The 27796-nt window shown below is 48.5% G+C and overlaps 1 protein-coding gene across 2 annotated transcripts in view; it reads left to right on the top strand.

The window, feature by feature from the left end:
- Positions 1–27796, top strand: part of FRMD5 (FERM domain containing 5) — a 311056-nt gene that overhangs the window by 267501 nt on the left and 15759 nt on the right. For both annotated transcript variants that reach the window (XM_040968940.1, XM_040968939.1), the window contains exons 2-7: positions 3670–3774; positions 8717–8759; positions 8993–9071; positions 18940–19037; positions 22183–22306; positions 24893–24980. In XM_040968940.1, the coding sequence (XP_040824874.1) occupies positions 3670–3774; positions 8717–8759; positions 8993–9071; positions 18940–19037; positions 22183–22306; positions 24893–24980 (537 nt within the window). The remainder of the gene's footprint in view (positions 1–3669; positions 3775–8716; positions 8760–8992; positions 9072–18939; positions 19038–22182; positions 22307–24892; positions 24981–27796) is intronic.

Below are 27796 nucleotides of genomic sequence, written 5' to 3'. Positions count from 1 at the left end.
ACATGCAAAAGATCTGGTGTGTGGTCCACCACCCGAAATTTCAAATGGAGTCTGTGATAAAACTGTGTCCTCACAGTACCTCCTTCTGACCAAAAACCAGAGAACGTGAGAATGGGGCCTTCCGTGTCAGGACTAAAAGGGGGAGTACGAAGCCCGCAGTACAGAAGGATGTACCACATGTTGCTTCCTGCTTTAGGTGAGCTCTTTACTCGCTTCCCCTTCAGCTCCTGCAAGCAAGCTTCTGAAGCTATTTGCTGAGGGACTGAGTAACCTGTCCAGTTCTCCTTTGGTAGTGCAGTGTGGGCCAGCAGCAGAAGAGGTCTAATGAAAGCCTCTCAGGAAGGACTTAATGTGCCCACCCAGGTGTTGTGGTGCAGTGAGTTAAGACACCATGTGGGATGGCTGCAGCCCACATCAGAGTGGGTAAATCCTGGCTGCTCCACACTTCTGATCCAGCTTGCTGTCAGTGTACTTTGAGGGGAGATGGGAGAAGGGGGAAAGTGGAACATGGCCCAAGTATTTGTATTCTTGTAACCTGTGTAGAGACCTGGCTAGAGTCCCTGGTTTCCACTCGACCCATCCCTGGCCCTTTGCAGACATTTAGAAGTGAACCAGCAGGTGGAAGATCTTGTTGTCACTCTTTCAAATAAATATATCTTAATCAAATAGATAAATAAAAGCAACAATGTACATTACCAGTGCTCTTAGGCCTTAGCTCAGGTGAGGTCTTTGGACCTCATAAGACACCCTCAATTCAGATGCAGAGGTGGATAAGGACCTGCCAGAGATCTGAGCTGAGCTGCCTTGACCACCAGGACAGTCTCTGAGTACAGGCTGACAGTTTCTTGCAAGCAGTTCTCCTCCCAGATGCCCAGGCAGGTCTCTGAAGTAAGTGGCTGAGGGTTCTAAGCCCAGTTTCTCATCATGGTGTGGCATTTCTTAGCCATCCTTCTACCTTCAGTTCATTCAATAAGTCATTCAATAATTGCTGAGGACCCACCTGCTGTATATCAGTATCCTGCGCTGAGTTCTGGGGAAAGACCCTTGCCCTCATGAAAATTACAGTTTTAAAAGGGAGCTGATGATGAATACATGAGCAGATCAGTAAGACAACTACAGACTTTAGTTAAGTGCTGTCAAGGTCATAAACAATAATGGCATGGAAAGTCACAGGAAAAAAAAACATTCTACAAGGGAAGGTTTTTCTGCAGAGATGCTATTGGAGCTGAGATCTCAAGGGGTGGGAGCAGAGCTGCAGGAAAACAGTATGAGGCAGAAGGAGCACAGAGAGGCCGAGAGAAGCCTTGGCGTGTTCTGAAACAGAGAGTGGCAAGAAGGAAGAACGGGGGTAAGTTCAGAGAAGAGGAAGGAACCAGGCAATGCAAGGCAATAGAGGCCACTGTCCAAGTTTAGATTTAATCCCCAGAACAGTGGGAAGAAACCAGCACCATCAAACATAGATGAATAGCATACCTAAAGATTGTTGGGGATTCACAGCTGTGTGGATTGTAATAACTGATTAGAAACAAATTCCATCAATACAGAACTGGGTAAATAAGTAGAGGGTTTTTTTTTTAAAAAAAAAAAAAGATTTATTTACTTTTATTGCAAAGTCAGATTTATACAGAGAGAAGGAAAGACAGAAAGGAAGATCTTCCATCCAATGATTCACTCTCCAAGTGACCGCAACAATCCATGCTGAGCTGATCAGGAGCCAGGAGCCTCTTCTGGGTCTCCCACATGGGTGCAGGGTCCCAAGGCTTTGGGCCGTCCTCAACTGCTTTCCCATGACACAAGCAGGGAGCTGGATGGGAAGTGGGCCTGCTGAGATTAGAACTGGTGCCCATATGGGATCCCGGCATGTTCAAGGCGAGGACTTTACTAGGTCACCGTGCTGGGCCCAGTATAGGTTGTTTACACTGGTATGCAGCAGTTAAAAACTCAGGGACCTGTCAATAACTGCAGTTACTGAAAGATTTATCCCAAGTGGAAGGAAAAAAAAAAGATAAAGAGCACAAAAATATGCTAGAAATGTGTTTTTAGAAGAAGAGGTGTTGAATAGGGCTGTTAATGTATGAAATATCACATGTGAAAGAAAGCACAGAGATTGAGAACAGGTAAGCGATTGCCTCAGGGGAGGGGAACAGGCCAGGGTGACTAAAGTAGAAGAAAGGCTTACACTTCTTTAAAAAAAAAAAACAAAAACAAACCAAAACAAAAAAAAATGAACTCATTTGAAAGGCAGAGTTAGAGAGATAGAAGGGAAAGAGAGAAGGGAGAGCTGTTGGCTGGTTTACTCCCCAAATGGCCAGGATGGCCAGGTATAAGCCAGGAAAAGCCAGAAGACAGGAACTGGATCTGGACCTCCCACATGGGTGGCAGGGTCCAAGCACGTGGGCATCTCTGCTGCTTCCCCAGGCACATGAGCGGGCAGCCAAATTGGGAGCCGAGCTGCCATGACTGGAACCAAAATGCTGGAACTCTACATTGCTGGCCCAGGCTTACTCTTCATAGTGTAGTCATCTGTGTGTTTCAGTGTCTTAACAATGTGCTTGTATTACATGCTCAAACCTCAGTGTGTGTGCGTGTGCATGTGTGCGTGTGCATGTGTGTGTGTGTGTGTGTTTAGTTATTACATTTAAGTTGTGCTCATGTGGTTGCTGTGGAATGAATGAAGTGAAGAAGGCAAGAACAGAGGCCGAGATTCAGCTAGATGGCTGTGGCAGTAGCTGTTGTGAGAGAGTGGTGGCCTGACTTATGGAGTTGGTAATAGGGGTAAGACAAGTAGAGGCATTTGAAATACACTTTATTGGCAGAGCCAGCTGGACTTGGTGTCATTCCCCCTATAGTCTACACATTGGAATTCTCTACTCCCACTACTTGTAGAAACTTTTCTACTTCCACAGGGATAGGGAACGTTTCTTCTACCAGTGTCCATTTGGATATTAGCAACATCATTTACAGGCCATAGAAAATGATCAACTTAAAAAAAATCAGCCTGCTAGGGCCCGGTGCAGTGGCCTAGCAGCTAAAGTCCTTGCCTTGAATGCACCGGAATCCCACATGGGCACCGGTTCTAATCCCGTGGCCCTGCTTCCCATCCAGCTCCCTGCTTGTGGCCTGGGAAAGCAGTTGAGGACAGCCCAAAGCCTTGGGACCCTGCACCTGCATGGGAGACCTGGAAGAGGCTCCTGGCTTCTGATTGGTGCAACTCTAGCTATTGCACTCACTTGGGGAGTGAATCATCGGATGGAAGATCTTCCTCTCTGTCTCTCCTCCTCTCTGTATATCTGACTTTGCAGTAAAAATAAATAAATCTTTTTTTAAAAAATTAGCCTGCTTTTATGGACTTACTGGATTTCAGGTCCCAATTGCAGTTGCTTTGGCAAGACCAGACAGAGTGGCTTTCTAGCCTGAAGACCAGATAGGCCACATTCCTGATTGGAACTGGGCCTCCTTAATGCCTGTGTGGTGGGAGGGCACGTGGATTCTTTCAGGTGCCTGACATCTCAGACTGGCAGAGAATATGTAACACATCACACCTCAGAGTACATCGGTGCCAACATGAGCCCTCTTGTGGCAATGAGAAAGAGTTGTTAGTGACTCCACAAAACAGGACTCCACTGCAGAAACTCACTCATTTCTCCCCGGGGCTTGCTTTTGTTACAGAGAGATGCCAAAGGCCAGTACCTGTTTGACCTTCTTTGCCACCACCTGAACCTGCTTGAGAAAGACTATTTTGGAATCCGCTTTGTGGACCCAGATAAGCAGCGGGTAAGTCAGTTTTCAGAGCACCAGGGTGACAGGGTTACTCAAAAAGCTTGAGACCTTAAACTATCGCTCATTTTTAAGAGTTCCTCCTTGCTAGACCCAAGAGTTGAATGTCATCCCTTCAAATCTTAATGTTCGCCTGGAGGGCACTGTTGCTAGAACTCCCCCAGAGAAGCCAATCATTTTATGGATGCCAAAATGAGAGCCTACACAGCTTGAGTGACTTGCCTGAAGTTGTCCAGTTGAAGGCAGAGTGCTCAGACTGGTGGTGTGGGATCACAGCCCATGTCACACTGGGAGCCTCTCCTTGCCCGCTGTCTAGTTAAAGGGAGCTGAACCACGTTGTTCTGGTTAGGAAGGGCTCCGCCCCAGGTGCCATACCAACCAGATCAAGGAAAGGCAGAGGTGGAGCCCAGCTGACCTGGGCCTCTCAGCACCTTGGCCATCCCACAGTTCTTGCAGCTTTGCAGACCTGGCATTGACAAGAACTGGGATTGCAGACACTACACAGGAATGGACTTATGATCCCACACTCCCTACATTCGTTTCCAGCTCCATCTCTCCTGACCCGTCTCTGCTCTGCTGTGGTCCAGGCAGCACCATGGCCCACTGCCTTGTCTCAAGGCCTTCACCTATACATGTCAGCTGCCTGAACATTCCCCCCCCTTTTCCTCCGTTCTCCATGTTCTGCACGTTTCTTCTGGCTAACTCTTTTTTACACTTGAAATCTTGGGCTGACTTCTCATTCTTCCCGAAATCTCCTACTCCCCCCTCCTGTGGGCCCACATGTGCCGTCTGCTGTCTCAAAGCACTTTCTTTTTTTTTTTTTTAAAGTTTTACTTTTTTTATTTGCAAAGGTAAGCTCTCTCTAAAAGATTTCTTCCTGTATCTCATTGATCAAAAATATATTACATGGCTGTTTCTAAATGCAAGAGTTTGAGAAGGTGTCAAAGCACTTTCTATAGTAAGCTGTGGTTAGGGACAAGACCAGCCCTTGCTTTAAAATGGCTCTTCTCCTTTGACTTATGCTCCTGATTCTGGGTCTTAGACCACAAAAAGAACCATGAAAACAGGAAGCTACATGTCTGCCCATGCTGCACATTCAATATCTGACGAAGGACAGTGTTTACAAATGGTGTTTGTTTAGTCTGAGCTTTCTCTCCTTAGATCATTTGCATCAACTTCCTGATGTCACATAAAGGTGGTGGTATATGGAGAAAAATGCAAAATATTATTCTTTAGTTAGGACGTGGATGTTAGTATATGCACGAGGAGAGTATTTTAAGTGATAAAGATCACATGGAGGGCCCAGTGCAGTAGCCTAGCAGCTAAGGTCCTTACCTTTCATGTGCCGGGATCCCAAATGGACACCGGTTCTAATCGCAATGGCCCCACTTCCCATCCAACTTCCTGCTTGTGGCCTGGGAAAGCAGTTGAGCATGGCCCAAAACTTTGGGACCTTGCCCTCCCGTGAGAGACCCAGAAGAAGCTCCTGGCTCCTGGCTTTGGATCAGCGCAGCACAGGCTGTTGTAGCCGCTTGGGGAGTAAATCAGCAGATGGAAGATCTTCCTCTCTGTCTCTCCTCCTGTATGTATCTGGCTTTCCTATAATAAACAAATGAATAAACAAACAAATAAATAAATAAATCTTCCCAAAAAAAGATCACTTGGAGAAGAAGCTAAAAAGAGACAAGTGATGGGAAAGAGATGTAGCCGCCATCATGGTACAGTGGACTAGCTGCCACTTGGAGTGCTCCCAACCCACACGGAGTGCTGGGTCGAGTCCCAGCTGCTCTGCTTCCAACCCAGCTTCCCGTTAATGCATCCTTGCAGGTAACAGTAGAAGACTAAAACGCTTGAGCCCCTGCCACCCACGAGGGAGACCTAGAGAGAGGCCCAGGCTCCTGGCCTCCACCTGGCCCAGCCCTGGCTGTCACAGCCTTCTGACTAATGAAGCAGCATGTAGTAGTCTTTTTGTCTTTTTCAAAGAAAAATGAAAACAAATGATAAAAAGTTTGTGAAGAAATGGAATCTTTTAATTTTTTTTCTTTATTTGGGGGTATAAATTTTGAAACCCATGGGTACTTTTTCATAATATGTATTATTTATGAACTTTTTTGAGGAACTCCTCATAAAACATGTATTTTATATTTTTTGCAATGTGATGAACTCACCTTTTAAATCCACTTTTATGTAATTATGGAAAAATCGTCCTTTATTACTAGTACTTAGTGCTCTGAATTGTACTAGCATTGTGTGTTATTTCACTTAATCCTTAAAACAAACAAGATGAATATATAACATAACATATTGTTATAAACCCATTGTCCAGAAGAGTACCTTAAAGCCTCTGCAGGTGAAGTGAAGATTGCCCGTTGTAGCTGACAGTCCAGTCCAAGCTCAGAGTCTTGCTTGATTCCACTCTGCTCATGGTCTCTCAGACTTCATGTTGCATCCATGAAAGATGTGACTCTGGGCATCAAGGGAGGGGTCCGAGAGAGTAAATTGGCAGGAGTTGTGGAGAAATAGAGCTGTAAAGAATTATTCTGGAGCGAGCATTTGTGTTAGCAGTTCCAGTGCCTCTTAGAATGCCCATATCCCATGTCACAGTGCCAGGGTTCAAGTCCCGGCTCTGCTTCTGACTCAGCTCCCTGCTAATGTGTATTCCCGGAACCAACAGCAAGCAATGGCTGAAATGCTTGGGTTGTCGGCCACCTGCAGAGTTAAATCCTGGGCCGGGACTGAGATCCAGACTTCTGGCTTCTGTGCAGCATTTGGGGACTGAACCAGTGCGTGAGAAGTCTGTTTCTTTCCTCTGCATTTTTAAAAAGATTTTTCAAACAATTATTTTTCCTAGATCCACTGATTTAGGGGGAAGATGGAAGAGATGAGTTGCATGGTTCTTTCAAGGTGTAAGACCCAAAATAAACCTCCTCCCTGGGTTCTGAGGCAGTCACATCCAACCCACGTCACGACTGGCTCCTCGGGAGACTCCAGGGGTCTGGAAACTTTGCCAGTCTCTCCCTCCCCTCCCCGGTGTTCTTGCTCTTATCCAACACCTCTGCTGCTTTCATCCTCTGCTTTGGACCCATTCAAGCCCTCAAAATCTGAAAACTGTTACACTGGCCCATTTACCCAAATATCAAACAGATCCTTCTCTCCTTTTCCATCCCACATTAGCAATTTGCTGCTGCTTCGGGGACCTAGGTTTAGCCAGGCATCTTCAAAAGATCACTTTTGAAGTGTTCTTTGGTTCTTCAGATCATCTCAGTATTTTTCTGCTCAGCCCTTAAAATCCTTTGGACTGGCTGATGTAGCTTTCCATTCCTTTCCTAATCTCTAGCTGTAATCTTCTCTTGAGCTCTGACTACAGTTAAAAACTAATGTGTTCTCTCCAGCTATTGCCAAAGGGATAGCCTCTTGTCATTCAACTCCACCCACCTTCTGCTAACGCAGTCATCCCTCTGAAATTTTACTTTCCTTTGTTTAGTTCTTTTCATCTCTCCATCTAGCATCTATAAAGGAAATCTGTTTGCTGAGTCCCTTGCTGCTTGCCTTGTTCTGCTCACCTGCTCTCACAGGCACAACCTGGAACCCCAGTTGTTTCTGTGCAATTTCATCTCTAGCCTTTGCCTCCCCGTGAAGCCGAGCCGCGGTGGGCTGTGTAATGTGAGAAGGACCTCTTAACCACATTGAGTGGCTATAATGAGTTGCCAGCCTCGTGGGAACTCGGATCAGAGGAAGCAAGAGAGCAGAATGTCAGCCCGGATTATCCATGTGGAGCTGACGGAAGAACTGGCTCTTAGTGGGTCCATTAACTGCATGACCCACAGCCCAGCCCAGAAGGTGAGAGCTGGGAGCCGAGGGAGGCCAGGATGCTGTCTGCATGGCCCTGGCTGCTTTCCTGCCAGAGGGAGTTTCTGCCAAGACATTATACTGGCTAGTTGCAGCCAGGAAAGAGACAAGTGTGGACCTGGCCCCTTGGCCGTTCAACAGCTACATGTGGAGCCCTGTGCCAGGACGTTAGTGATACGTTGCTGAAGACGACGATTTCTTGTCCTCACTGAGCTTGTACCTAGTGGAACTCAGCTACTTCCAGATAAACGCCAAATAATAGCAGATTTAGCTCTCTACAAATTGGCTGCTGAGTAACATAAAAGCAACAAATGTCAATAATGAATTTTTTCAAGTACTCAATGTAGAGTTGAGAAACAGATACAGAATGAGCTCATTTTGCCTCCCCCCAAACATAAGTACCATGTAAAAAAAAATCTAAAATGCTGGATCTACTTTTGAAAATCAAGGGAGACAGCATGCCATCGTGTGCATTGCTTACAGCTCAGCATCTTACAAGATTCCAGGACTTTAAATGTGCCTGGATGCCAAAGAATCCTAAATACGAGTTTACACAAAGGCTGGCAAAACCTACGTTGTTCAAAGATGTTTGAGAAGCCACCCCTGCCTTCACCATATCTGTGAAAGTTCCGCATGTCAGTATTTTCTAGAACTGCCACTAAAAGCCTCTGGCTACACTCTTCTGCCCCCTCCCCCCAAAATGTTGGCACATGGTATAAACACACAGTGCTCATCAAAGTCACTGTTCTTCCTACATTCTAGCCAAGTGGCACTTTGTCCCTGCCACGCATCCACACAGTCATTCATGCCTGCTGGCACCCCCAGAAACATGGCACAGGATGTTGGCACCTGCTGCAGAAGGCAGCATTTCCAGAGAGGCCCAGAAATGGCATCTGAGGCTGGAACCACCCTCCCTTCACAGCTGGCTCCGTGGGGAGCTTATTTCATATCACTCTTTACTCTCCAAATCTGTTTCACAAGCTTTGGGGCTGCTTTCACTCTAGGCTACAGTCTGGTAATTTAAATAGGATGCAAGTTGTGTTTGACACTGCTTCTCATTAGGGTTTTGCTGTTCTGTGTTCTGTTTCAGCATTGGTTGGAGTTTACCAAGTCTGTGGTGAAGCAGCTGAGATGTAAGTGTTCTGCATGCAAACAGCGAAGCCTCGCCCCTGGGGTGGGTGCAAGTGGGATCAAAGCTCCCCCTTGTCTGTATGGTGACTTCCCACCACTCTGGGTAGAAGTCAGCCCTAAACATGTGAAGGGATTCTTCTGATGGCTCAGAGACCCATGCTTGCTGGTGGGGAGGGGAGCCCACTCACCCCTGGGGACAGGATCTCCCCTGATGGACCCCTCTTTATCTCTGCAGCCCAGCCTCCATTCACCATGTGCTTCCGAGTGAAGTTTTACCCAGCAGACCCTGCTGCCCTGAAAGAAGAAATAACCAGGTGAGGCTGAGCTCACTGCCGCTAGCCACTGAGAGCTGACAGACAGGATAGAACAGGGCCACACTGACCTCTATATCCTCTGAGAAGCTCTGAACTCCCACAGGCAAGGAGCTCTCCCTACATGTCACCCCTTCTGCATTCCGTGTGCACCCTCCTTTTGCCTCTGCTACCGCTCAGAGGAACTGCAGTAGACTGAGCTGCTTTCCTTCAGGATGTGTGAACACTTCATCTCCAACTGGTCACCCTCCGGGAGAGCTGGAGCCACAAAGTAATCAAAGGCATTTTTTTTTCCATCTTTCGTACGATGTGGTCGCCGTGGACATTTTGGGGAGAGGGCTCTGTTACAACTTTCTCTGGAAGCTGAAAATAGATTTTGGTGGCACGATGACAGCACTGAGGCATAACACTGAAAGACGAGCCAGGAAGTGCTGAGAACTTAAAATCCAAATGGGTAAACTCTAGTGGGCTGTTGGAGCAGGTCCGTGCTGAACTCTTTATTGTGGGGATTATGTTCTGAAGAAGGCGGACAGCTGTGTGAGCCAAATCCTGTCTCATCCAGCGCCACTTGAGGATGGCAGAGAAACCTTTATACCCGCAGTCATCCTACAAGAGGGCCCCTGAATATTAGCTTCAAAGCTTCTCCACAGGTGTGTGCATCTGAGTCAAACTCTCCTGGAAAGTCACAGCTCGGAGACTCAGGGACCCCTACCTTTCCTGTTAGAAACGCTTCGCTTAGAAGCCAAACCTTGATGTTACACACTTGTGGCAGATATAATGATCCATAAAGGGGTCATGCCCAGGAATCCCCAAGCTGGGATAGAGATGGCACTGCCAGCTCTCATCCGCTTGCTACGACCTTAGGGATGGTGTGGACGGGGATGAGATTAGTGCAAGTCTTCTAGGTTCTGAGTTTCACGGGAAAATTCTAAAGAGCTGGGCCATGGGATTACCTTCGTTTCCTGTTCCGAGTAACGTGTTGCTGGCTCCTGTCAGGTGAAAAGGGCAGCATAGAAGCTGCAGAAGCTTCTCTAAGAAGGAGACTCAGGTATTAGGGAAAGAAGAGAAAGAGGAGAGTGAGACAGGAAAGGAAGGTGACTTTTCCCCCATGAGCCCCAGGGGAGATTAGTGGAAATCCTTTTCTGAGGGTGTCAGAAGGATCTAGAAGGTTGTTTCCTGCAGGGGAACAGGGCAGTGGGCAGTGGGCACCTGCTGCTCTGCAGCACTGACAGCAGGAAGATGTATAACTACAACCTCATGCTCCTTTATTTATTTACTTATTTTAAAATTTATTTGAAAATCAAGGCTATGGGGGGGGGGAGAGAACAAAGAACAAGAACAAGCTTCCATCCACTAGTTCACTCTGCAGATGATTAGGGCAGGACCAGGCCAAAGTCAAGAGCCTAGAACTCCATACAGAACCCCGACTGGGACCCCAGCACATGGGCCACCTTCTGCTGCCTGCCTCAGCACATTAGTAGGGAGCTGAATTGAAAATTGAGCAGCTGGGATTGTAACCAGCAGTGCTGCAATATCAGCCCTCCATGCTCCTTACCTGGCACAGAAACTGCAGGCTGTGCTCATCCACATGGCAAAAGGATGCCACTCCTAGCTTGTTTCTGAAAACTGAACCCACCCATGTTAACAAGCGAGCCTGTGACTTTCAGTGTGTGAAAGGGGGTAGAACCACCATATTTAACAACTTGAACAAAAGTGCTAGTCTGTACTGCTCGTGACCTCCAGAGTGTCTGCCTGGCTCTGGGCTCCTCTGTGTTGACAGACACATGAGTGAGTTTGCACCGGTGTCCACATAGAGGAACAAACTCGTCATATCCTGTTTTGAGATCCTGGCAACTTACCTCTTAACACCATCCGTCTCTAATTCATCAGACCAACAGTGGCAGTGAAAAGGATCATCAGACACAACTTAGTTAAGCTGCCACTGAGCTCACCACAGACACACGGCTTTCTAATTCAAATGGAGGATAAACATACACGGTTATGGTAGCCCTTAAAATGAACTTTTTAAAAATATTTCTTTGTTTTTGTTGGAAAGACAGAGTTACAGAGAAAGATCTTCCATCTGTTGATTCACTCCCCAAAATACCTCAATGGTCAGAGCTGAGTTAATCTGAAGCCAGGATCCGAGCACTGCTTCTGGATCTCCCATGTGGATGCAGGGGCCCAAGGACTTGGGCCATCTTCTGCTGATTTCCCAGGCCATAAACAGAGAGCTAGATCAGAAGTGGAATAATGGGATGCAAACAGGTATCCATATGGGATGCCTACATCACAGACAGAGGCTCTGCTCTTTCTTCCCCTATATGGCTACCATGGCCAAACAAGGAGCCAAGAGCTTCCTCCAGGTTTTCCATGTGTATGCAGCATCCAAAATTCTTGTACCATACTCCAGGGCTTTTCTGGCACAAAAGCAGGAAACTGCATCAGAAGTAAGGCAGGAGACAGCATGGTGACATGGCAGGCTAATCCTCCATTTGTAGCACTAGCATCCTGTATGAACACCAGTTGTAGTCTTAGCTGTTCCACTTCCAGTGCAGCAACCTGCTAGGCCTGGGAAGGCAGTAGAAGATGGTTCAAGTCCTTGGAATCGTTGATCACACTGGGACCCAGAGGAAGCTCCTGGCTTCAAATCGACTCAACTGTGGCTGTTGCAGCCGTATGGGGAGCAAACCAGTAGATGAACAATCTCTGTCTATGTCTCCTCTTCTCTTGATAAAACATGCCTTTCAAATAAAAATAAAATTTAAAATATATGTTTTTAATCCTTTAAAAGGTGAAGCTTTTAGGATGTGAACTGGTGCCCATATGGGATTCCGGCACTGCAGGCAGGAGTTTAACTGCTAAGGCACAGCACCAGCACCAGTTTTCTATATTTCTGATTGTCCCTCTGTTTTATTGATGTACACATCCTCTTACCCAAGAAGCAGCATAGACCAGGGAACCTAGATCCTACTATATCACTCTTGACTGGATGGCCTTGTATGTATATTTAACCTCTCTGGCCTTTGGATTCTTCAGTTTATGAAATGGGGATAGCAGTATCCACTTCCTTGAATTACTGGGAGGATTAGCCACTACCATAAGGGCATGCCCTATTTGATGCATCCTCAATGAGCCTTGTACTGAGAAAAGGCCCTGCGTGTTTGCTGCCAGGTTGATTTCATGGTCCATGTTCATGTAACATTAAGACTCAGGCCAGATTCCTCACCACGTCAGCAGACTTCAAGGACATTGGAAAATGTGTGAGCTCCTCTCTCAATGTGTTCATGTTTGTGCTAACCATCTTGGCCAGTTTTTTCCTCATTTTCCTCCTCATCACCCTTCTTTCCCTATTTTCAGTCATCAGGAGTAGGAACCCCAGAATAGCCAGACCTGATAGATAGCTTTGATTTCTCCCTGAGTCTGGAGCATTCTACAAGACCATGGGATTAGCCACATCTTTCTGCCCATTCATATCCCTACTGATCTAAAGAGAGTGGCTATCTGCCCTGGCTTCACTCAACACCTGTAATTCATTCCTGGCTTAGAGCGCTTCATCCCACCTACCTTGTTGCCAAATTAATTTGGGGTGTGGGTGTGTGTGGGTGTGTGTGTGTGTGGGTGTGTGTGGGTGTGTGTGTGTGTGTGTGTGGGTGTGTGTGTGTGTGTGTGTGTGTGTGTGTGTGTGTGTGTGTGTGTGTGTGTGTGATTTCTTCCTGGCAATATTGGTCCTAAATTTCACTGCTGTCTCAGCCACTCCCATAAAGCCAAGCTGAGGGAAGAGGATGAAGACGGAAATAAAGGACTGGGCTTCGATTTATCTCTTGGATGTTTCCCAGATGATAAATTTAGTTTCCAAATCCTGATTAATTTCTCTTGTCATTTTTTTTCCCAAAGTAATAAATAGATTTTCTTGCCTAGGCCAGAGATGAGGCAGAGAAGATGGGGGATTAGTCACTCAACAGATTTAGCTCTCATGAGACTGCAAGTGTATGAACTCTTTGGAAAGATCAAGAAATGGAAGGAAACCGAGTCCAGATGGAGCTGCATCTTCTGAGGGAGCAGAATGTCTGGTGCACAGCAGTTGCTTGAAAAAAAAAAGACTAGAATGAATGAATATAGATAGATAGATATAGATATGAATAGGGCCATTCTCTATTATTCTTTCAATGAGTATCATTCAAGCATAGCTTAGAGTAAAATGATTTAGTAAAGTTTGCATAAAGAGGCAGGTAGAAAGAATGTTGGGCAATTGAGACCATATGGTCTCTATCACAACTACTGAGTTCTATCATGGCAGTGGGAAAGCAGCCATAGGTGATACATCACTGAGTTCCAATAGAATCTTATTTCATTGGAAGCTAGGGCAGTGGGCTGTAGTTGGCTGAGCCCTGAGCTAAGAAACCCAAAACAACCGGGGTTTCAATCCCATGTCATCCTTTAACTAGCTGTGGCAGAAGGCAAGCATCATCAATATCTCAACACTCAACTTCCTCATCCATTGAAGAGGAATTGGAAACGCTGTCCCTTGCAGAGTTGTGGAACACACTACAAGTTCTCAGGGGATGTGAGTCAACATGATAGTTTGTTTGCTGTGATTTTGTTGTCTGTTCCCACATTGGAATGTAAACTTTATGAAACAGGACCTCTGTTTTGCTCCCTGCTAGGTTAACAGTCCCTAGCCCATAGAATAAGTATCAGACATGGATGCATAAGCACACACTGTATGTACCCAGAGGAATATTTTTTGAAGGATTTATTTATTTCAGTTGAAAGAATTACAGAGAGAGGTGTTCTAGCTGCTTGCTCACTGCCCAAATTGCTGCAAAGACAGGAGTTTGGCCAGTCCAAAGCCTGGAGTCAAGAGCTTCTTCTGGTTCTCCCATGTGGGTACAGGGGCCTAAGAATGTGGACCATCCTCAACTGCTTTTTCAGCCTGCAAGCAGGGAGTTAGTTTGAAAGAAGTGGAGCAATTGGGACACAAACCACTGCCTCTATAGGATGCCAGCACCACAGGCAAAGGCTTAATTTGCTATGACACTGCACTGGCCCCAAAAGAATATTTTTAAGTGAGTTTCAAGAAATATCATTTCTGTTTTTAAAATCTATGTGTTTGTCTAATTGAAAGGCACAGAGAGATCTTCTGTCTGCTGGTTTACTCTAGGAACAGTCACCAATAGTTAGGGCTGGGCCAGACCAAAAACCAGGGGCCATGAACCAGGACTCATCTGGGTCTCCCATGGGGGTGGCAGGGACTCAAGGACTTGAACCCTCCTCTGCTGCTCTCAGACACACAGCAGAAAGCTGGACCAGAAGTGGAGGTGGGACTTGATCACAGAATTTCTGATACTGAATACGAGTATCCCAAGCTGTAGCTGAACCCACCACACCCCCACTCAGTGTGGTTCTTCTGCCTAAACATTAGAAGAAATGTTTGTTAAGGATTAACTTTATTTTTACTTAAAAGGCAGAGTTACAGAGAGAGAGAGAGAGAGAGAGAGATGGATTGATCAATCTTTCATTCACTGATTCACTCCCTAAATAGCCGCAATGGCTAGAGCTGAACCATTCGTAGGCCAGGAGCCAGGAGCTTCTTTCAGGTCTCCCACATGGAGGCAGGTGCTCCAAGAATTTGGGCCATTTTCCACTGCTTTCCTAGGCCATAATCAGAACTGGATTGAAAGTGGAGCCACTGGGATTCAAAGCAGCACCCATAGGGAATGCCAACACCAAAAGCTAAAGCTTTAGCCTGCTATGCCATGGCACTGACCCCAGAAGAATGTTAAAAGTAGATAGAACATGTCCTCTGACTCCTACAAGTTCACGATCTAGTATGGGGGAGGAACACAAACTAAGCAGATTTAGTGTTGGGAGAAAGTGTTATAAGAAATAGAGAAAGTCACTGAGAGTCTGTTGAATGAAGTGAGGCTAGATGCTCCTGTGGGGAAAACTCTGCAGGAGACACCAGCGCTTCCCAGAGTTCACAATCGCTAACCCGGGAATTATTTCTGGATTCATTCCCTCCCCTCTGATATCAGAAAACACTACACCAAATCTAGGGCCTTGGAGAAATGTCCATATTGCAGTAAAGCTCAGCTTCTCCTTGGATTTTTTTCAGGCCATTACTTTCTGATCCTGATTCTAGGACAAAACTAGAATCAAAATAAAAATAGCAGATTTTGTGGCACAGTGCATTAAGGCATAACTTGGGACACAGGTTCTCATGGAGTTGTTGGTTCAACTCCTGGCTACTCTGCTTCTGATCCAATTTCCTGCTGAGGTGTATTCTCTTTCTCTCTCTCTCTCTCTCACTCACTCACTCACTGTAATTCAAGTAAGCAAATTAACTAAAAAAAAAAAAAAAGAGGGGATGTACAGTAACTGTAATGGAGACTATCATATCCAGTAATATGTTATTCAGCTTCATGGTGTTGTAAATTTCTATTTTTCATCCTGTTTAAAAAAAAAAGTGAGGCAAAGTCTTTTGAAGACCAGAATGAAATAAGCAAAGTTGAAAGAAAAGAAAAAAGGTGTTTTTTTTTTTTAATCAAGCTTATTATGTTAAATCTGGTCTCAAGCTGATTTCTTCTTTGGTTTCAGCTTATTTTAGGACCCTTTTCTTTCTAGCCTCGTCACTAATAATGGGGATAGAAAAAGCTCTGGGCCCAGGCCTAGGAGTCCTGGATTCCAGCTGAGCTTCACTCAGACAAGTCACCCCATGTTCCTGGACCCCTGTTTCCTCTGTCATGGAGTGAGGGAATTAGGCTCCATAACTTCAGTTCTAAGGTTCTAAGTTGGATAACCCACCCAGCCTGCCCATGGGGACAGCCCCAAAGGCTGATCCCTTGCTGGCAATGCTCAGTGACTGAGGTGGCAGAGCCTTGGGCCACCAGGTAGTCTTCCCAAGGCAGGCAGAGCGTGTCAGGCTCCCTCAGGAATAGTTCTGTGGACTCTGTGAGTCATGCAGAATAGATTTGCATGCCCAGCAACTCTGAGTCATTGCTTAGCTCTTCCAGTGAGCACAACACAGGGCTTGATAAAATCCACTGTGGCAGGAAAGGGATGGGGAAGCCTAATGTTGCTGTTTCCCTGCCAATCTGTTGGTGGAGTCCTCAATGAGCTCAATTCTTTTTGTCCCCTAAAGTCTGCTCAGCTTCTTTAGGATGCTAACTTGCCCCCACCCTTTCCCATTGCTTAAGAATGCCCCCAACCTTACCCTTGACCTCTCCTGTCACCAGAATGCAGAAGGACTCTTACCTCGCCTACTCCGTTGTTCCATCCCAGCTCACCTGAAGAGCTGTCATGTGCCTGTGCATAAGGATGCTCTGTGACACACTGGTTCTCAGTGCAGAACAAATCTTGATTTCTCCAGGGAACTTTTTCAATGCCCCAGGCCCACAGATGGTGACACCTGCAGGAGAGTGTTCCAGCCTGTACACTGGAAATCACTGCCCAGAGCCATGTTATCCTGTAGCCCACTATGTAATGTCCCCAAGTCTGGGACTTGGACAAGCAGAGGCATGGATCCAGACACAGGCAGCAATCCATGAGGAAAGGGCCAAGCCTGTGGAAGGTGGAAGTTGGAACAGTGAGAGGCAGAGAAAACGCTCGCTGCCGGCTCCCACACGCCCTGTGGCATTTTGCTGTGGGAAGCAGAGTGAAGACAAGCTGGATCGGGTAGATTCATCTTAATTGCTCACCCTGTTAGGATGTCTTTCCTCCTTCACTTTTTCTTAGCAAACATTAAGACAGGAGTTGGTGGGAGGAGGGGGAAGAGTTCTTATTTACTCTCAAACTAAAATATTCATCTTCCTTGGATTTGAGGAAGGCAATCCATCCTGGTAGGGTTTTCAGTGTTCTTGAGGCAGCATTTCTTAAAATTATGTCTATAAAAAGATCACCTGGGGATCTTCTAACGCGGTGTAGAGACAAGGTAGGCCTGACACTCAGCGTCTCCCATCAGCATCTGACTGATGTGTGGGTTCTGCAAGGCCTAAGGAAGAAAGGCGGTCTGACGGCCCCTTCATTTCTCTGTGCTACTTTCCTGACTCTTCCAGCCAAGGGCAATCAGACTCGCACACCCCACCCCCAAGCACCTTCCAGAAGCTGCAGTCTCAGTCCTGTGTCTCCTGGGGCATCTTTGTATGATCAAACAGACCCAGAATCCTGGTTCTTCAACCTGAAAACACAAGTATGGAAACCTCCAATTGTTCATGCATGGCCCAATTTCTTTCTAGTTCAGATTTGCAGAATTTAAGGAAATTTTACTACATTTCAATAACTCCCCTGGATGTGTTCTAGCTGTCTGCCATCTAGTTAACAGTGCACCCCCGCACATACACACACGATCTTATTTAAAATCACAAGCATGTGTTATCTCAGAGTGTCTGTATGTTGTGAGTTCAGGATCAGCTTAGCTTGGTGAGCTCAGGACCTGTCAGGAGGCTGGCCAGGACTGCAGCCATCCAAAGGCATGACCGGGGCTGGAAACGCCACCTCCAGGTGGTGTACTGTTGCCTAGTAACAGAAAGCTTCAGCTCCCTGCTGGCTCAGGACAGCCAGGAGGCCTTGGTTGCTCTTCACCTGGGCTTCTGTTTAGGGCTGATGACGTGTCCTCAGGTGGAGAGGGTGACCACAAAGAAAGCAAGGAGGAGGAGGAAGCTAAATAGATTTTGTGACCTTGTCCCAGGAGCTGAACTCTCTTGATCCTGCTGTGCTGTGTTATCAGGAGCCCATCACCAAGCAAAACTTATCCTCAGAAAGAGGGAATCAGCCTGAACCATGTGAGATGTGCACTGTCCGTGAACCTGTGAACACACAGCTGGGTCCCCTCCGATGTTCTGTAGCCAAGAGGCCACCATGGCAGTGACCCATCCAAGGGATTGATGCCCCTTTTGCCCTCACAGCTGTCTTTTGCTCTCTTTAAGGGACCCCTGAGATCATGGATAGTGAAGACCGTACTCCCTGTGCAGCCATTCCAAAACAGAAAGCCATCAGTTCCATTCTATTGTGCTATGATCCATCTGGTGAAATCAAGACGCCCTTACCAGTGCAAAAAGGGCCGTAGGAATAAGGACAAAGAGCCAAGTTCCACACTTGACTCCTGACTCTGCTCCTTAGTTGTGTGTTTCAGCAGGAAAACCACTGAAGTCTTGGCTTCTTTAGGTGGAAAATGGGAGTAGTACCTGTACCTGGCTCACACAGATGTGAGCGTGAATGCGTGCACGGAGGGTCCCGTGGAAGGGCAGGCCGGAAGTGCCTTCACTTCCCACTTCCTGCTGCAGTGAAAGCTTTCTCCGGCTGCAGAGACATTGACCATCGTTTCTGCCCCACCTGTGTGCTCCCTCACCAGCACCTCCTCTTACCCTCTGTTTGAATCTGATTGACCCCTGTAGGCTACTTTCACGTAGGCACAGATTGTCCTGACAAACTGAGGCTGAACCCCTTCCTGGGTACCTTCCACCCTCCGCCCTTCAGTCCATTTCTGAAGATCCTCGGGCACAAAGGTGACTGTGTGCCCATCTCTAGTGGCACCATCTTATTGTCTGGCATTGGAGTGGCCGGAGTCAGCTCCTTGCAAAGCCCAGCACTGAGACGCCCATGCTGTCCTGCCAAGCGCCCTTTCTGTTTTGAGCTCCAGGAGGAAACTGACAGATTGTTTTGAATTGAGTCTTAAACCAGTGCAAGGTTGGAGTACTTGAAAGAGTCTCCAGGGAAGTGGAAAATATATTTGTTCTACAGTATGTTTAGAGATTTTTTTTTAAAGTGGTGAGAATGTCCTGACAAAGATTTTGAGAGGTGGTGCATTATATATTTATGTCTTTAAAGCCGTAAAAAAAATCCTTCAAAATTTGTTCTGTTTTCTCTCCAGGTATTTAGTCTTCCTACAGATCAAAAGGGATCTCTACCATGGCCGCCTCCTGTGTAAGACGTCGGATGCTGCCTTGTTAGCTGCTTATATCCTTCAAGGTAATGACATTTGACAGGATAAATTTGCTTTTCATGCTCAGTACTGATTATATTATTTCAGTTGCCACAGATGACTACTTCTTGGATCTAAATACTATCTAACTTGACACCAAATCCAAGTTAGAGCATTTTGCCTGGTTCCTCTGGAGCCCCAAATTCCGGCTCACCCAGTCCTAACCTGTACCCGAGGTCTAACACCAGCACTGACCGGCGTTCTCATCCTCTGTGGCGGATTTGCCAGGCACCCTGGGTTGATAAAATTACTTAGACTCTAGGGCAGCACCGAATCAATTTCTTCCTCTTCTCTTAGGCACATCTCTAAGATGTGAAGCAGCTTGGCTTCCTGGTGTCTGTTTCAGAGATCTTTCGGTAGAGTGCTCAAAGTTGAGAGTGTTTCCGAGTAACAAGCACATTTCTTAACGCACCAGTAAGTGCCGAGTCCTACCCAGCTGGGGCCCAGATGGACTTTTTTTTTTCCCCCGAAATGATGGGAGAGACAGGTACTATTCATGGATGTCCCCTTCTTCCACAAAATGAAAAGGTCAGGTGCCACTATCTAAATTTTGCTTGATCCTTAGCCTTAAAACTGCCATTGTCCCTGGATCATTTTGGACCACAGCACTAGAATCGTGAAGTTTTCCATCCCAGAATCTGAACCCTTATTGGAAATATACAAACTCCCAGAAGCAACTATGTAAGCATCATAGGGGGAGGTGTTGTAAGTAGCAGGTGAACTGCAGCATGGGACGCCTGCATCCCATGTCAGAGGGCCTGGTTCTAGCCTGAGCTATTCTGCACTTCTAACCCAAATGCCTGCTAATGTTCCTGGGAGGCAGTATCATCCAAAATGGGAGATTGAGACACAGGCTTTGGGCTTGGGCCTGGTCCAGCCTTGGCTACTGGGGGAATTTGGGGAAATATAACAGCAGACCTCATCTTGTCACTCTGTCTTTCAAATACATAACCTTTAAAATTTTTTTAAAGATTATTTATTTCAAAGACATAGTTACAGAGGGAAAGAAAGAGACAGAAAGAAAAAGATCTTCCATCTGCTAGCCCACTCCCCAAATGGGCACAAAAGCTGGGGCTGGGCCAGGCAAAAGCCAAGAACCAGAAGCTTCCTCCTTGTCTCCCACATAGATTCAGGGGCTCAAATAGCTGGGCCATCCTCTTGCTGCTTTTCCCAGGTCATTAGCAAAGAGCTGGGTCAAACATGGAGCAGCTGGAATTCAAACTAATGCCTAAATAGGATGCCTGCATCACAGGTAATGGCTTAAAATGCTACACCACAGTGTTAACCTCTAAGTAAAGATATATTTTTATTGGAAAGTCAGATTTACAGAGAGGAAGGAAACACAGAGAAAGATCTTTTTTTAAAAAAAAAGATTTATTTATTTATTGGAAAGTCAGATATATGGAGAGGAGGAGAGACAGAGAGAAAGATCTTCCATCCGATGATTCACTCCCCAAGTGAACGCAACGGCCAATGCTATGCCGATCCGAAGCCAGGATCCAGGACCTTCTTCCGGGTATCCCGCGCAGGTGCAGGGTCCCAAGGCTTTGGGCCGTCCTCACCTGCTTTCCCAGGCCACAAGCAGGGAGCTGGATGGGAAGTGGAGCTGCCGGGATTAGAACTGGCGCCCATATGGGATCCCAGTGCATGGCAAGACAAGAATATTAGCCACCAAGCCCTTGCGCTGGACCCTAAATAATATTTAAACAAAAAAGAATATAGATATTGCCATTTTGATTTCTAAGACTGCTATTTTTTAAGTCACATAAATGGGAAGTCTAGCAGGTGTTCACTAATTTTAAGATACCCACAGAGTTCCCTTTCATTTTGTTTATTCGAGAGACAGAGATCCTGTCTGCTGATTCACTACCTCATAGCCTGCAATGGCCAGGACTGAAGTGCCCCAAAGCCCGGAGGTAACTACTTAAACCAGGTCCACCTCCGTGGGTGGCCTGGACCCAACTACATGAGCCGTCTGCTGTTCCCCAGAGTCTGATCTGCAGGAAGCTGGGATCAGCAGTCATGGCTGAGGATGAAACCCAGGCCTTTCAGTGTGGGATGCACACATCCCAGCGTCTTCACTGTGAGGCCAGATGCCCACCCCGCATGTACTGAGTGTCCAGTATTGACATTTTCCACTTGGCACTTTCTAATTAAAATAAAAATAAATGACCCTAAAACCCAAGTGAGCCCAGACTTCAGTTCAGGGCGTGTTGCCAAACAGTTGAGATTCCCAGGTAGTGTAAAAGGCACAGTGAGTTGACTGATGGTGAGAACGCGCGAGGCACAGGTGCAGCTCTGCCACCCCTCGTGGGGAGCACCGCATTCCCACTCCTCCCTGAGCACGTCTCACCTGAAATGGATGTCACTGTTAGTTGGGGAGGAAAGAGCGCAGCCACAGGCAGCTGAGACCTGCTGCTTCCCTTGGTCATTGCCAGCGGGTCCCCAGGGAGCACCTCCCATGAGAAAGTTGGCTTCCACCTGGGAGCATCTGGGGCCTGCTTTCCTCTGCGCTCTCAACAGCTGTAGATGCAGATGAACCCTCGTGCCAGCAGGGGACTGAGAAAGCAACCTGGGGACCTCCTGCTCAGTGACACCTGCTGGTTAACAGCCACTGCTCCCTTGCCCAGGTCAGCCCTCCGTCTCCGCAGGAGGGAGTCTGATTTGCCCTGAAGGTTGAGTTCTGCTTGTGGGTTATAGCTCAGGCATCAGTTCTTTATGTCCCTGCTAAAATCCTCAGCGTGAGATTTAGGCCTCTAGTCCAGCTCAGACCTTGAAGGTTCCGTCTGGCTGATCCAGCTCACTATTTCCTGTGCTGCCGTGAAGGGCTTTGTGTCTGGGTCCTCTTCACAGGGCTGGGTGGGTGAGGATCCAGATGTTGCTTGCAGTGACCTTAGCACAGGGTCCAGCCCCGCTGCATCCCTGGGTAGACTTGAATTGGCACAGCTTGTCAGCCAAGAGCATGCGAGTGACTCCTCATCACCCTCCTCGAGCCGAGCCATGGCGAGCCCCGGGCGCTCTGTGCATCTGAGATGCGCCTTGGCGTCAGCTGGAGGTGCTGACCTCCTGTTGCTTTGTCAGTGATCACTTACACGTCTCCACCACTGTCTGCTTCTGCCTTCCCTTCAAAAGCGGAAATCGGCGATTATGACCCAGGGAAGCACCCCGAAGGCTACAGCTCCAAGTTCCAGTTTTTCCCCAAACATTCGGAGAAGCTGGAAAAGAAAATCGCCGAGATTCATAAGATGGAACTCAGGTGAGTGGCCCCCGGCTCAGGTCCTGGCCCACTCAGGTGAGTGGCTCCCAGCTCAGGTCCTGGCCCACTCAAGTGAGTTGTTCCCACCTCAGGTCCTGGCCCACTCGCCTGAGTGGCTCCCGGCTCAGGTCCTGGCCCACTCAGGTGAGTGGCTCCCGGCTCAGGTCCTGGCCCGTGGCTCCCTGAGGCTCTGTGCTATGAGCTCTCTGCCTGCTGTGAAGGGACTCCCCTGCCTTCCCAAACCTGCCCGCTGGCCCACTGCCTGTGCTGTCCAAGCCCTGTGGCCAGAAAGGGAATCACAGATCTGAAAAGTTGCTGAGATTCGTGAAGGCATAACAGGCAGGGGACAGACTGCAAGAAAGGAAAAGAAAAATGCAAAAGAGGAAAAAAGCTATCGAGGAAAGCATGGCTGGGGCCGTGAAAACCAGGCAGGCCTCGGCCCTCAGCCTGTGACATGGTGACAGGTGGCTTCAGGCAGAGGACGGGCTGCCCACAGCTGCCGAGGTCTCCCAGTACTGTGGGCACCTGCAAGTGCTTCCGCTTGCAAGCGCTGCCCAAGCCATCCCCCAGCCCCCTGCCTCGCTCTCCCCAGCTCCTCTTGGCTGCAGAGAATTTGCCAAATCCTCTAACACTGCCTCGTGTCCTCTTGCCCATGAAGAGTAGGCTTTTTCGCAGAAGCTGGTTTTAAGCAGCAACAGGGAGCATGTTCGGGTCCTCCTCTGTGCACCATGCTAGAGCAGAATCCCCATGCTGAAAACTGCAAAGCAAAAAAGTGTGCACACTGCAGTGTCGGGACATAGAATGCTTTGTCATTGTTTGAATACACTGAAGTTTCCTTTGTAATCTTTCACAAAGGTTTGTGTGTCTGTAATTTTGATGAAATACCATGTTGGGCATGGAGGATTTTTTAAAAAAATCTCTCTATTAATGTATTTGAGTGACAGACAGAGAGAGAGAGAGAGAGAAAGAGAGAGAGACCTTCCATCTGCTGGTTCCCTCCCCAAATGCCTGTAATGGCCATGGCTGGGCTGAGGTCAAAGACAGACAGACAGACAGACACACACACACACACCCCGCTACCACCAAACAGACACACACACACCGCTACCACCAAAAACAAAACCTTTCCACCCTCACTCACTTCAGCCACAATGTAACTCAGAGCCCCCTAGCCTTTGTCACTGGACCCCTGCCCCATCATGCATGGCGGCAGAGGAACCTGGACCCTGCCAGAGGAACAGGGACACCTGTCAAGGTGGCATCCTGGGAGCTTCCGTCCTGCCTGGCCTGCACAGCCAAGTTCAGGACCCATTACTCTCTACCGGGGAAATAATGACCCCTTGTGGTACACGTCAGAATGAACTCTGCCTTGTGTGGAGCCTCATGGTCCGTGCAGGATGTGCTGGAGCCACTGTGAGGTTTTAGATGTTGCAGTCCGAGGAACAGGCCTCTGGAAACTTGGTCCGAGCTGGGGATCCCCCTGGGGACTGATGCCTGCTTTGAGGGCAAACTCTAGGGGTGAATGAAGTCCACGGGCAAGCAAAGAATGGGGAGCTCCCTGGTAGGGCAGCAGCACTGACGCCCGTCACATACCCACCCTCCACTCAGGGTCGCTAGAGGCAGTCTGGTCTGCAGCTCCCAGGGACTGCCTGGCCCTGTTATTTGAGAGCCACGGCAAGCCTGGAAAACAGCAACTCGCAGCCCCGTGCGCTGGCCTTCGCAGGGGTGGACTGCATGTGCTGTCCACTCCTGTGCTTCTGGAGCAGTTGCCTCAGCTTTGCCCAGACCCTTGCCCCATGCCAGAGCCTGACGGAGATGCCACCTCCAAGCTCCCCCCGGGTGTGCATCCCCCTGCTAAAGAGGCAGCTGGGAAGGCAGCTTCGTCCCCTGGCTCAGAGCTGGACTGGTTTCTTCCATTTCCAGCTTGCTTCCCTTCCGTACTCACCACCCTGTGGGCACACAGAGTTGTGGAATGTAGGGGGCTCAGCCCTGCCCTCTTCTGCTTCTTACCTAGGAACTCATGGCTGAGAAACAATTGCATTTTTGAGTGCTTGTTTCGGCAGCACATATACTAAAATTGCATTTTTGAGATGGAGAGAGTACCCACCCCCAGCCTGCCACAGTCCCCAACACTCCTTGCACACCTTAGAAAAACAAACAGCACATCTTTTTTTTTTAAGATGTATTTATTTGTATTAGAAAGGCAGAGATATAGAGAGACAGAAATAGAGAAAAGTCTTCCATCTGCTGGTTCACTCCCCAACCAGCTGCAATGACTAGAGCTGAGGTGATCCAAAGTCAGGAGCCAGGAGCTTCTTCCACATCCCCCATGTGGGTGCAGGGTCCCATCCTCAGGGTCCCTAGGCCATCCTCACCTGCTTTCCCAGGCCATAAGCACGGAGCTGGAAGGGAAGTGGAGAAGCTGGGATACAAACCAGCACCATATGGGATCTCAGCAGATACAAGGCAACGACCTTATCCACTAGGCTACTGCGCCAGGGCCCAAGAGCACATCTCCATAGAGTTTATTTGGGGGGACCCCAAGAGAATAGGAAAGCAGAAATCAGCTTATTTTCTTTATTCCAGTGGCCAATCACCAGCAACATCAGAGTTGAACTTCTTAAGAAAAGCTCAAACATTGGAAACATACGGAGTGGACCCTCACCCGTGCAAGGTAAGGCTTGCGTAGAGACTGGCGCCAGGAGCCAGGGACAGTGTGCCCGTGCCCATCACACACCCCTGTGGCATTCATCGGGTTGATTATTACGGTGACAGGTCCGTGGGAAATGTCTCACTTAGGAAACTCTGGATCACATGTTGCATGGTCCTGCGGTGCCACATCCATGTCAGAGGAGTCTGCCTGGCCAGCAGATTGCCTGTCGGGCGCCCTGCGTTGGCAGCAGTGGCTCATTTGGTGAAAATAGAAAGAGGAAGAAAGCAGAGGCTCCCACAAAGGGTGACCTACCCAGCCCAGCACTGGCCTACCCTTTGCTGATCTGCAGTCGAGTTTCTCTCCCCGAGTGGATTTTATTGGCTACAGTGGCATGAGTCACACTGCGGAAGTGCAGTGGAGTCTTAGTCCCTTTACGTGCCGGGGAGGCTGTCCCAGCCCACATCTCTGTGCTCACCTGCCTGGGCAGGCGCTGTGGCCACGCCCCTCCCACTGCAGCTCCATCCCCAGCCTGAGTGGGCAGGCTCCGGAACCAGCAGAGACGGTCTCTCCATCTGGTCTGCCAGAGACAGGGTCGGCAGGGAGCAGGAAGGCAGCACTCGCTTCCTCCCAGGATGTGAAGGGAAGCTGCAGACATCCAAGGAGAGCAGACAGGACAGGCAGTTCAGTCGCTCCCCACAGCTGCTCCAGCATCAAGTGTGTCAGACTGGCCACGGACCCTGAGAGAAAGTTCCGATCTCACAGCTCCGAAGACCAGAAGTCAGGGAGCCACCTGTGCCTTCGCAGGCGCCGGGGACTGGCTGGCTCAGGGCTGTCCGCTTGCTGAGGCTTCCCGCGGGGCTCCACCCTGACAGCCTCTGTGCTGTAAAGATCCCACCTCCAGATAAGGCAGGTGTACTTCTGAGAGGTCATAATTCAGCGAATAACAGAACACCAACAGAGGAACCAGTGACCTGGGGACAAAGCAGTGTTTGCTCTGCACCCCCGACGAGGTGATGGTGATCTTTCTTTCTGGCCTTGGCTCCCATAGGAACTTTAAAAAAAAAAAAAAAAAAGAAAAAGACTTATTTATTTTATTACAAAGTCAGATATGCAGAGAGGAGGAGAGACAGAGAGGAAGATCTGTCTGCTGATTCACTCCTCAAGTGGCTGCAATGGCCAGAGCTGAATTGATCTGAAGCCAGGAGCCCAGAGCTTCTTCCAGGTCTCCCACGCAGGTGCAGGGACCCAAGGCTTTGGACTATGTTTGACTGCTTTCCCAGGCCACAAGCAAGGAGCTGGATGGGAAATGGGGCCGCTGGGATTACAACCAGCTCCCATATGGCATCCTGGCATGTTCAAGGCGAGGACTTTAGCTGCTAGGCTACTGCACCAGGTCCTCTCATAGGAACATTGAGAACACCATGATGCTCAGAAGTCCGGCTCATCTTCCCTCCCCAGCTTCCTGTGCGATAATCACTATGTCCTCACGGCCTGTGTTGTAGAAACCATTTTTGTTTCTAAGGAAGAACTGATGTGTCAATGCTTGCAGTTCAGCAGAGCTCTATACGGAGAAGTGCCCCCTGGAGTAGAGATGGTTGATGCCCATCCCCCATCTACTGCTTGGAGGCATCTGGGGGCTGGGAGCGAGGAGAGCTTCGGGGGCAGCTTGCCCTCAACTGCTCCTGCTCTCCTTCTGGGGTCATTGAGTCTTCTCTGAGCCCTGCTTTCCTGGTTGGTATGAAAGTACCCAGCAGGTGTTCAGTAACCAGGCTCCCCAAACTACTGACATTAGAAGACATTAAAATTCGGAGCTACCTAAAGGTAGATGGGGTCATCAGAAGCAGCTGGTCCCCTTGAGGCCACATGTGGTTGCAACTGACCCAGGGTGGGTAGGGAGCTTCCACCGTTGCCCATGGGGTATGGTGGCTGCACATCGTTAGAGCCAGCCCAGCATCCAGCCCAACCCACGTGCGCCCTGCTCAGCCTTGACTTCAGTAAGCCTGCCCATCACTGGACATGGAAGGCTGGAAGAGGCTACAGAAGGAGCTAGCACAGCTCAGTCCCAGCCAGCCTGTCTCCCAGCCAGCAGCAACTCCAGCAAGGATGAGGGGGGTGGGAGAAGTTCATGGCACATCTTCCTCAGCAGGCCCATGGAGACCTTCCATGTTGTTTTCTCATATCATTGTCATCCCAGCCCCGGAAGGTGGCTGCCATTCTCCCCGTCTCATAGATAAGAAGTCAGGTTTCCAGGGAAGCTGTAGTTCACAGGGCCCCGAGTGGTAGAGCAAAGGGCCAGACAAGTCACTTCCCAAGGTGTAGGACCCAGTGAAGACCAGAAGCCCCGGGAGACTTCTGTTGGGGCTGGGGTGGGAGCAGTCATCTCCTTAGCTTTCCAGGGCCTGGTTCCTGGGCCATGTAGCCTTAGCAGACCCAGGGCCAAGTCAGGGTCCTGCTGAGACCTCAGCTGTGGTCCCTCCGCTCCTGTCAGTTGGCCTTCCCAAGCCAAGTGGACAAACATTTTGGGAGCTTTTATTCTTGTCATTAAGTAGAGTCACTTTGGTGATAGGCTCCCAGGCACCCCCCTTAATGTTGCTGCAAGGAGAGCTGAAGCAAGCTGGCACGCTAAGTGCAATAAATACCAATGATTTCTATTAACAGAGGCAATTACTGGGCCCGGGGAATCTGGGGCAGGCAGCCCTGGGGAGGGCACAAGCAGAGGAATCATTTTGATAATTAAGTGAGAGCAGAACGATGCTTTGGCTAGGCTCTGGTTCCTTGGACCAATGAGGAAGCTACTGCTCATCCTGTGTATGCCGGTGGCCTCCTCCTGCCCAAAG

This window comes from Ochotona curzoniae, unplaced genomic scaffold (assembly GCF_017591425.1).
Source record: "Ochotona curzoniae isolate NIBS_2020 unplaced genomic scaffold, NIBS_Ocur_1.0 scaffold_4701, whole genome shotgun sequence".
In the NCBI taxonomy this organism is placed as follows: domain Eukaryota; kingdom Metazoa; phylum Chordata; class Mammalia; order Lagomorpha; family Ochotonidae; genus Ochotona; species Ochotona curzoniae.
The sequence above is the reverse complement of the archived record's forward strand: the minus strand, read 5'-3'. Positions and strand labels throughout refer to the sequence as shown.